The sequence below is a fragment of the Xiphophorus hellerii genome, chromosome 13 (genome assembly GCF_003331165.1).
Source record: "Xiphophorus hellerii strain 12219 chromosome 13, Xiphophorus_hellerii-4.1, whole genome shotgun sequence".
Taxonomy (NCBI): Eukaryota; Metazoa; Chordata; class Actinopteri; order Cyprinodontiformes; family Poeciliidae; genus Xiphophorus; species Xiphophorus hellerii.
The window spans coordinates 22,734,399-22,745,377 of record NC_045684.1 but is presented as its reverse complement, the minus strand read 5'-3'; the positions used below and the strand labels follow the sequence as shown (position 1 = coordinate 22,745,377).

Sequence of the window (10,979 nt, the reverse complement as noted above, 5' to 3'; positions counted from 1 at the left end):
TGTGCGCTTCGGTCCAACATTGGGGACACGCAGGCCTCGGCGACGCCGCCTCCTGTTCATGTGTAAATATTGTACCTAAACATGTAAATAGATCTATTTGTTTGCAAGTGAATGGATTTCTGTACACTGTACTGTAGTTATTTAAGGAAAAAAAGAATACTGTGATGGAAGAAAATAATAAAACATGATAAAGTGGAATGAAAATGACTACTTTTTCCCCCCCCCCCAATTCATGCAAAATACACTCCATGTAACGCGAGCGTTGCATATTGCATGTGCAATTTTTCACATTGCACATGTAATATGATTTTCTAACACATTTTTAATGTTAATAGGAACAAATGCTTAATGTAGTACTGTGATGAATCTGTATAATATGTAGGTTTCACTTACGCCTACACATTAGGTATTATGTGTAGGTATAAGATAATGGCGGACTCTTCTTTTATGGGTTAGGGTAATTTACTGTAAACCGATTACAGTAAATTACAGAGAGAATTTACTGTAATGGGTTCAATTTTTGATCAGACTTATTTAGAATCGGCTGGGCTTAATATTCATAAAATATTAGCAGTAAATCCGATTAAAAATTTTTTTTTTACATTAATGAAACCTTGAAATCCTACATTAAAGGGTTGAACTTGATTAATATTTTCAATATTACAAACCGACGAAGTCTTCAAGCTAGCGCATACTGCCACCTAGTGTTGGCGCGGTATAAAACATTCAGAACATTGGCAAAAAGAAAATAAAAAAATTATGTTTAGCTAAATTGTGCTAACCTGTTACACTTTTCAAAATGGTAAACACAAATGTGCGCCACACTTTTTAGAGGTTTATCGCAAATAGAAAAATCCGTATCATTTTCCATCTACTTATTTTGCCCTACTTTGCATTGATCTGACATAAAATCTCATACTACACTGTGGCACGTTGTTTGTAATGTCACTAAATATATAATAAAATAAAATAATAAAAAATGCGTCAAACAGATAGTAAAAACAGACATAGTTTTAAGCTGTTTTTCAACAATATTGACGATTCGTTTTATTTTATTGTGAAAATCAACCCTCAAACCGGAAGCGCTTCCGTTCTTGTAATTAACCAACAAAAAGCTATAAAATTTATTTACAAATTTTAACCCACAAAGCGGAAGGTATCCCAACAAAACATATACCCCGAATAAGGACACCTAAAGGCAACTTAATCCTCTCCAGCTCCGTTCGTTGGTTTGTTATTAAGCCGTAATGGCCGCCAACCCTCCCGGACAGGGCTTCCAGAACAAAACCCGAGTGGCCATCCTGGCGGAACTGGACAAGGAGAAGCGGCGGCTGATGCAGGGCCAGTCCATGAACAGCCCCGGAGCCAACATCCCGCTCTCGGGCCGGGGCAGCCTGAAGGAGGCGAGGGACAGCGCGGAGCAGCAGCACATCGCCGCCCAGCAGAAGGCCGCCCTGCAGCACGCTCACGTCCACTCCTCCGGCTTCTTCATCACCCAGGACTCCTCGTTCGGGAACCTCATCCTCCCGGTGCTTCCCCGCCTGGAGCCCGACCTCTGACTGAGCAGCACGGCTGATCCTGGTGCTCCGACTTGAACTCACTAAAAAGCGGAGCTTGTTGGCTGTGAACTGAAGAGTGGCACCACGGTGTTTTCTTGGTCACTTTTTTTTTTTTAAATTATGAGATAGAAACGTAAGAAAGTTATTTCTGGTTCAGAATGTCGTTCATAAGCTTAAAGTATGAAACCTTCAGTTAAAGAGTTACATATCTATGTCACGTTTACTTTCTGTTTTCATTGCAAGTAGAAGACTAGCAGCACATTTTGTGAGTAAGCTGTTGGACCACAAACAGTGTTTACAGTTTACGGCCAGAGTTATGGCTCTCTGCCAGGGTGCCCTTCAGTCAGAGGGCGTATGAACACTTGAAGGAGAAAAAGTGGTCCAACAGATGAATCTCTAAAGACTATTGTTTTTTTGTCCGTTCTAGTTCATGTAGATTAGATGCCCTCCACCTGCCTTATGTTGTGCAGTGTATGCACTATAAGGACAAAATGGCTACAATATTTTTTTTTTCCTTTTTTAGTCAACATCTATCTACCCATCTGTCTGTAACGCAGCTGATTGTTCTGTTTCATACTATGTAACATACATTAGTCAGTACTACTCTGTACGTCACGTTTATGTTTTGTTTGTTGCCATTACAGGTTTTCATCGTTGTAATTTTCATTCAAGTGTGTTTAATTATCCATTTCTTTATTTCTGCCTTTGTACTGTGTACAGAAATGCGACGTGCAGCTAAAAGATGTGTTTATTTCCCTAAAATTATTATTTTTTTTTTCCCCCCTCTGTTTTGAAAGCAGCGTATACGTTCTAAGATCTGAACGTCAATGTTCTGGACTTTAAGCTGCCACCTCTAAAGTGTATAAAGGATTTTTCTAAGTCAACAAAAATATGAATTATTTTTTTTCTGTAATTGATTCATTGTGATTTTAAAGATATTTTTCTCACTTTTTAAGTCTTGAATTGCAGGCAGTTAGGTTGAGGCTGAGCCAAGGTTTTGGGATCAGAGGATGGGGGTTCTGAATATTAAGTCATATTTTTGAGGTACAAGACAGGACAATAGTTTTTAAATATTTGTTCAGGCCAGCAAAAAAAAAATTGCAGACCCCACACATTCTGATCACAAACTGTTTAAACTTTTACCATCAGGTTGACTCTATTATGGAGGGATATTTGCAAAAGAAAAAATCAGTCGCCACAGAAGCTGTTTCTTGTCCCATACTGTCTCTTTGATGAACACAATCACCAAAGTAGGTTTTTTTTTTTTTTTTTTGCACTGTCACATCAACAGTTCTTTCTTAATCTATAAAACAAACTAGAAAATTTGGCAAATATATCGACACATCGTTTCTTTATGCCTACTTTATTTAACCTAAAGTATATATATTTATACTTTTAAGTATGCACGATGTGAGCGCTTGAAAACCGACGTCGAAAATGTCTGGTTTTTCCATTTCATCTTGGCCAATAAAGTTATTCGGATTTTGATTCTCTGCTCTCTGCACTCGATTGCTTTCCCCTGGAGCGGATCCCAGAGCCGAGGCTGCCGCTGATGCAACCTGCTGACAGGTCCACTCTGGCGGCGGTTTCTCTTCTCCGAGACTCGTTTTGTGAGCACCAGTTCACAGGTGAGCGGTCAGCTTTCAGGATTGTATCTTAAAAGCAAACTAACACGGATGTATGGTAAGTGAAGCTAACGTTAGCTGAACAGATAGCATCGTCCGCGCCACCGCCTCGGTAACTTTAGCTTCACATGGTTTTGTTGCTAACTAGATGAAGTCTTAGCTTCCTAATTCATTCATTCAGTATTTCACCGACTTGTATTAAATGTGAAAGTTGGAGCTCGCTGACTTAAGCGAAGCTAATAGAAATGAAATATAAAATAAAAACGAGTGCTTCCGTGAATATTTAGGAGGTCGAGGTTTGTTTAAGGCGTGCGCCATCGTTCCCAGTGTTCCCAGTGCTGTTACTACACAGTAGTGATAACTCTGACCATATGAACCGACAGCTTCTTGTGTCACGAGGCCCCCGGCATCATGGCAGGTCAGCTCGGTCCGGAGGAGAAGTTCAACCTCATCACCAGGAACCTGCAGGTGAGCAACAACCTCACGCGAAGCCTCCCTTCACGCCAGCCGGTGTCGTGATGCCTCTGCTCGGGTCGCGTTGCAGGAGGTCCTCGGCGAGGAGAAGCTGAAGCAGGTCCTTCAGGAGAGGGAGCTGAAGGTGTACTGGGGCACGGCGACCACCGGCAAGCCGCACGTGGCTTACTTTGTTCCCATGTCGAAGATAGCCGACTTCCTGCGGGCCGGCTGCGAGGTGGGAGCAAGCGAAAACTTTCACATTCATTTCAGCATCAACTTTATGCGCTCGTTGTTTTGTGTTTTACGTCAGGCCTGTCACGACGACAGCTTTTGCTTTCCTGATAAACATTTCCAAGAAGTAATGATGCCGGAGCACACTCTCAAAGATCCATTTAAAATCTAGAGAACATTTAACACTGGTACTGGAAGACGTTTGAAATATCCAAAATGAATAAACAAATAAAGTGAATTATGAAGAAATTGTCCTTTAAAAAAAAAGGGGCTTAGTTGAAACCAAAGCGCCGAACTGAAGACTTTTGTCATCGAGTTTGTGGTAGAAAAAGAGAAAAACGATAAATCAAATGGAAATTATTGAGCTCATCTTGATTTATCATGCGATTAATTGATTTATTTCTTACTGCGACAGGCCTATTGAACAGTGAAACAAACTGAAAGTGAAATTAAGAGTTTTAGTTACACCATCAACAACGTGGCTTTGTTGTTCCCCACAACATCTCCTGATAAATGAAGCGAGGCAAAAGATATCTTTATTTTTTTGTTTCTGGATTAACTTCAGTCACTTTATCTCACATTATCTTCAAAAGTACCAAATTTGTCCCATCAGTTGTAACACCTGCCAGGTTGTGCCATTATAATCCCAGTTAAGCCATTAATCACATGATACATTGAAATGACCTCAACATAACTTCCATACCGGACTTCTAATATTTTTCTCATGTTCACGTTCTGCCGTCTCTTCCGATCCTCAGGTCACGATCCTGTTCGCAGACTTGCACGCTTACCTTGACAACATGAAGGCTCCCTGGGAGCTGCTGGAGCTCCGGGTGAAGTACTACGAGCAGGTGATCAAGGCCATGCTGGAGAGCATCGGCGTTCCTCTGGAGAAGCTGCGCTTCATCAAAGGCACCGATTTCCAGCTGGGCCGGTCAGTTTGACCCGGCAGTGACATGCCCTCCGCCCAAACTAGCGCTTAGCCTCGTAGCTGAACTTTGTTTCTGTCCTGTGACGTCGGATAGAGAGTACACCCTGGACGTGTACCGCCTGTCCTCCATGGTGACCGAGCACGACGCCAAGAAGGCTGGAGCTGAAGTGGTGAAGCAGGTGGAGCATCCTCTGCTGAGTGGGCTTCTCTATCCTGGACTGCAGGTAATAGCGAAGCGCGAGTATCACTATTCAGATAATTAGTGGTGTGAGGGTCGATTGTTGTAAAAGTATTCCGAGCCTTTTCATTTTTGTTCACATGTAGTCCTGTTTCCTCCACAAACTTCAGTTTGTTTCGTCTGGACTTAGTGTGAACAAAATGAGAGATGCACCCGATCCGATATTAATATCTTTATCGATCCCGATATTTAAAAACATTTTGGATCAGGTATCTGCGATGATCCATAAGGGCAGATCTAGTCAATCTCACTGCATTCTTTGCGCTCTGAGTGCGTTATCATTTATCTTTATATTTAGAATTCCTAATTGCACTTTCTGAACCATTTGAAAGAATTTTGACTACCGTATTTTTCGAACTATAAGCCGCCATTTATTTCCCACGCTTTGCACCATGTTCCCAATGGTTCCGTGTTTTTCTTATAGCCCTCTGCTGCGTCTTTGTGGAAAACCGAGAGCGGCGGAGATACCAGCGGCTTCTATATGTACGTTTCCAGTTTTAAAAAAAAACCAACTTTGTGGGTGCGGCTTAGAGTGAGGTGCGCTCTATAGTCCGGGAAATACGGTACACGTTTGACCAAGGTAGTTAACCTATTATTTTTCTCAGTTTCAGTGTCTTTATTACTTATTTTATGTTGGCTGTTCTACTTCACGGATGGAGCAAATTAAAGTTGTTTTCTATTGTACATGTTTGACCAAGCTTGTGAAGCTGTTGGTGTATTTCAGTGTGTTGTACTGGTGCAGAGTTGTCAAATACATTTGTAATTCAGGACGTTTGTGTCTGTGTTAAAAAAAAAAAAAAGAAGTAAATACAACCCTGTTTTTCTGTATCAGATCGGAATCGGAAATGAATAATATAGAATTAACGCTTGGTTCTCAAAAATGGTGGCAAAGAAAATGGTAAGAAGAGTGGAAGGCTTTTGTATTCGGCCCCCTTCTTACACCTTCTCCATGGTCAGACATGGTGGTGGCAGCACCATGCTGTGGGGGGGGATTTTTACAAATTTTTCTCAGCAGAGAAAATGATGAAAATAAAGATGAAAAACAAAATTGGATAAAGTTTCAAGGGTCTGAATACATTTACAAGGCGGGTCGTTCCCATCGGCCCCCATCCTCTGATAGAGTTTCTGTATCAGATCGGTATCGGCCGATGCCAAACCTCAGATATTGGCTTCGGTACCAATATCTGAGTATTAGCGTCTTTAAGTATTTAAACTGTTGACAATTTTCTAAGGCTTTAGACGAGGAGTACCTGAAAGTTGACGCCCAGTTCGGAGGAGTTGACCAGAGGAAGATCTTCACTCTGGCTGAGAAGGTAAAACTCAGCTCAACTAGGATGGAATGAATTTATACGAGATGTTAGAATATGTCCAAATAAGCTCCAATTTTGCTCCTTTTTTCCCAGTACCTTCCCTCTCTTGGTTATGCAAAACGATCACATCTGATGAACCCAATGGTTCCAGGACTGACGGGGGCTAAAATGAGCTCCTCAGAGGAAGTAAGGCTCTATTCAAACACTCTGTTGAAACGTTTCCCGCCAGCCTTTACGCTGATATCCGACACGTGCGCGTAGGAGTCCAAGATCGACCTGCTGGACTCCAAAGAAGACGTGAAGAAGAAGCTGAAGAAGGCTTTCTGCGAGCCGGGAAACATCCACAACAACGGCGTCCTCTCTTTTGTTAAATACGTCCTCTTTCCTCTCCAAGGAGGTTCGGAAGCTGATTAATTTCTTTCTCTTTTTTGTTTTCAGCGTTGTTGTGAACGTCGTCCTCACAGCCTGACTTGATTTGCTTTTCAGAATTCTCCATCAAGCGGGATCCAAAATGGGGCGGAGACAAAGTTTACGCGGACTTTGAAGAGGTGGAGAAGGATTTTGAAGGCGAGGTAAAGCTACATTTATCTGATCCCGTCTGCTAGTAAGCAGCGGGCTGGAAATCCTGGAAAAGGCTTGAATTTCAATGAGGTGTTTTCAAGGTCTGGAGAGTGCTTGACTTTCAAACTACAAGTTCAAACAGGTTTTTTTTTTTAAAAAGTCTAAATTTGGAAATTGTTATTTACAGTTGAAACTAGGTATTTCCACGTAAAAAAAAAAAAAAAAAAAATCTTATTGTCTGAAGTTAAATCAGACCAATCACCAAAATGATTTTATGTTAGACAACATGTTGTTGTATTTTAGTTGACCTTGTCCCACCTGATTGAGGTCGTTCCCATCGGCCCCCATCCTCTTCAAATAATAAAACGGCGTCAGTCGTTGGCGCTTTGTCTTGAGGATATTAATAAACGTTACCAGAGGTCACGGAAGGTCGACCAGCCTTTCACTTTTGTGCTTTTGTTTTGAAGCTGTTGGTCGAAGCCTAAAGGTCAAAAGGTCAACCCCCGCCTTACCCAAATTAAACAAAATCAGCGTCTTGTCAACTCTGCTATGTTTGTGCAGCAGAAATTCTGGTTTGTGCCGCTTTCATTTGAACTATTTTAATAAAAATCTTTCCAGAGGGCAACCGGCCCCTCCACATTTACAAAATCAAACAAAACTCTGTGACTTCTGCTACGTTTGTGCAGCAAAAAAATGTACGTTTGTGCTGTGTTTGCTTCGAAGGTATTACTGGAAGTTATTTTGGCCTGCGCTTTTACGAGGATTTTCTTTTTGCGTGGTTTCGCTTCCCCGAAACAGACAGATGTTATGTCTGCCGCACTTCTGAGCGCCGCTCTCCTTCTGGGTGTAGGAGGGTAATGTCTTCCAGCTCCATTTGTTTAAACCGCAGGATGAGTTGAGTTTAATTCTTCGCAGAGCCGCGTCCGCATTGGTTGTGCAGCGCACTGTGCATGTTACCGGCTAATTAACTTCTGCACCTTTATTTATTTCCTCAAGATAAACTCCCGGCTCCTCTGTTTACACACTATAAATGGATTAACACAACGTTGCATTCTCTTTAGTTTTCTCTGTTCTGTATGTAATGGAGACTGGAATGAAACGCGCCGTTTCAACCAAAGATTTCTACCAAATGCGCTTCCTAACCCAGACGCTCCAAAGCGTCCGGTCCATAACCCTTCAACACGCCATCAGCTCCCGGTCAGAAAGACGCATTTAGTTCAGTGTCCATGAGATGATATTCAAAAATGATTTTTTATTGATTGATTTTAGTTGGCTCTGCGATGAAATCTTTGCGTAAAGCCTATAATGTCTGCCCATGTGCACCAATCAGGGGTGTTCATTATAACCTGCCAAATGACCGACGGGCTTCAAATTTTTCCGTCGTTTAAAAAAAAAATCCCCGGTCAAATACAGAAAATATTCAGTTAACGCGACCTCTGGCGGGGAGTCTGGTTGACCTCTGAAACCATTTTTTAACATCTTTAAAATGACGGCAGGACAAATGAACACGTTTGCTGCAGAAGCGTTTGATTTGACAAAAGATGGGTGGGCCAACTTCACTCATGTCCTCGGCCCTGCTGTAGGACATTATCACAAGACATTATTAATAACAGTAGTAAATGTAATAGTGAATTGAAACTTCTGTAGTTCAGTTGTACTGTTTTTATTTGCAAAGTTTGAAAACTTGCCTTGGAAGTCCCTGAATTTTCCTGTGGGTAAATTGTACGAGCGCTTTCCTCATTTTCAGATGATCCATCCCGGAGACTTGAAGGCCTCGGTGGAAGTCGCCCTGAATCAGCTCCTGGAGCCAATCAGGAAGAAGTTTCAGTCTCCAGAGCTCCGCAAGCTCACCAACTCCGCTTATCCCGATCCGTCCAAGACAAGTCAGCGTTTTAACCGCGACAAAAACAGTCCCATGCGAACGCTGAACGCTTCACGCTAAAACCTTGTTTTATCCGGTTGATTCACAGAAGCAGGAGGAAAAGGCGCTAAGACAGCCGGAGGCGGCGGAGGGGACGACGACGAGCTGGCGCCCTCCAGACTGGACATCAGGGTGGGGAAAATCGTCAGCGTGGAGAAGGTTAGTGGCTTGGATCGTCGCCGCATGCCGTGAAACGAGCCTCGGTTGCAGCTGTGACGTTGTAACGCGCGCAACCCGCAGCATCCGGACGCCGACTCGCTGTACCTGGAGAAGATCGACGTGGGGGAGCCGGAGCCCAGGACCGTGGTGAGCGGGCTGGTGGCCTACGTTTCCCAGGAGGACCTGCAGGACAGAGCCGTGTTGGTGCTGTGCAACCTGAAGCCGCAGAAGATGCGAGGGATCGAGTCTCAAGCCATGCTGTTGTGCGCCTCCATGTAAGCGAGTCGACTAAAACTGACAGGGCAGCCTAGAAACGCCGTCACGTCCAGGGTTAAAGGAGTTCTGGGCTTTAGTTGTAGTTTTTTTTTTTTTTCTTTTGTGACTTTTTGTCCAATTCAGTTTGTTTTAGTTAGTTTTTGGAGTGAGTTTGCCAGTTTTTATTAGTTATTGTTTACTTTTTATTAGTGGCAGTGGGTGTTTTAGTTTTTTCAGATTTTGATCTTTTTGGAATTCTGCACCCAAAAATGAACCAAAGCATTGCATTGCTATTATGCACACATGGATTGGGTGATTAATGCTCAACAGAAGATACCATTCTCATAAAATGGATTCAGTTATTGTTGGAAAACTAAGTTCTGTCAGCATTTTGCGGACCAAGTGCCACCAGGAGAATTATGTGCCGTAATTTTCCCACAGTTGACGTAAACTGCTTGTGTTGAGTAAAAAATAATGAGTTTCTCATCAGTTTCAAAGGCTAATACATAGATTCTTAATAAACATTAAAACGAAGGATCGTATGCCTGTAATTCCAGCACGTTTTTGTTTACATCACAACTCCACGGTTTCTCTTGCTTCCAGAGAAGGTGAGCCCAGGAGGGTGGAGCCCCTGGACCCTCCAGAGGGTTCTTCGCCGGGGGATCGGGTCTTCGTGGAGGGCTACGAGTCGGGGAAAGCGGATGAAAAATTGAACCCAAAGAAGAAGGTGTGGGAGAGACTGCAGGTGCGTTCGAGCCCCGTTACTGGTTCAACGTTCGGACACACTGCCCCTTCCCAGAGCACACTGGCTAACGTGGCGTGTCATCCCACAGGCGGACCTGAAGATCTCAGACGAGTGTGTGGCTCAGTGGAAAGACAGAAAGCTGCTGACCAAACTGGGACAGATCACATGTAAGACGCTAAAAGGAGGCAACATCAGCTAAGTACTCAAACGGACTCCCGTCGATCGCCAACGCTGCTCCACACATCTCCATGACAACACCATGAAGCTTCATCTGGATGGTTTTGGAAGGGTGAAGGGATATTTCTGTCTAAATAGACCAATTGTTTTATCTTGACTGAGGAAAAAGTATGAAGTCATTTGCTATGACCAACTATAACTAATCAAAGTTTGTTACTTAGGCACTTATTGTACTTGTACAACAAATATTTGACTGAGTGGAGGTATGGGACGGTGATCAGTTTGCTCCTTTCTAGGTCTAAGTAATGATATCTCAGGTTTCTGAAGGGGAACTCAACGTTTTGGGTGTTTTTCTGGGTTAAAAGTGTCAAGACAGAGGTCAGCCTGCCAAATCTGATAAAAAGAGATGCTTTCAAACTTTCTATACACCTCATGTATGTAAAATCCATATGCCTCTAGATGGAAGACGGTTGTACTTTTGGGTAATGCACAAAAATCTCTGTCTGATTGTCTGATTAATGCATCATCCGTAAAATGAAATAAACACTGGCAGAATCAGAGAGCTGCTGGCAATAACTGTCTTAATGTGACTGATTGAAGGTCTCAGCTTGTTGATGTTAACCCACAAACTAGAGATCATCAAATCCAGGCCTCAAGGACCGGGTGTCCTGCAGGTCTTAGATGTGGCTCCGCTTCACTACACCTGAGTCTTATAATCAGGTCATTAGCAGGATACTGGAGAAGTTGACTGCACTGAGGCGGTAATTCAGCTACGTGACTGAGGTGTGTTGAACCAGGGACGCATCTAAAA

General features: G+C 42.9%; 2 protein-coding genes across 2 annotated transcripts; both read left to right on the top strand.

Moving 5' to 3' along the window:
• The first annotated feature begins 317 nt into the window (after nucleotides 1–317).
• LOC116731244 (SOSS complex subunit C-like) lies at nucleotides 318–2,747 on the top strand. The gene has a single exon (XM_032580907.1). The coding sequence runs from the start codon at nucleotides 1,248–1,250 to the stop codon at nucleotides 1,557–1,559; it is 312 nt and encodes a 103-aa protein (XP_032436798.1). The 5' UTR covers nucleotides 318–1,247; the 3' UTR covers nucleotides 1,560–2,747.
• Nucleotides 2,748–3,057: 310 nt separating this feature from the next.
• yars1 (tyrosyl-tRNA synthetase 1) lies at nucleotides 3,058–10,749 on the top strand. The gene is made up of 14 exons (XM_032580905.1): nucleotides 3,058–3,187; nucleotides 3,568–3,652; nucleotides 3,729–3,875; nucleotides 4,630–4,805; nucleotides 4,897–5,026; nucleotides 6,273–6,353; nucleotides 6,444–6,536; nucleotides 6,612–6,747; nucleotides 6,837–6,922; nucleotides 8,659–8,794; nucleotides 8,882–8,991; nucleotides 9,073–9,266; nucleotides 9,850–9,991; nucleotides 10,080–10,749. The coding sequence occupies exons 2-14, from the start codon at nucleotides 3,596–3,598 to the stop codon at nucleotides 10,188–10,190; spliced, it is 1,599 nt and encodes a 532-aa protein (XP_032436796.1). The 5' UTR covers nucleotides 3,058–3,187; nucleotides 3,568–3,595; the 3' UTR covers nucleotides 10,191–10,749.
• Nucleotides 10,750–10,979: the final 230 nt, after the last annotated feature.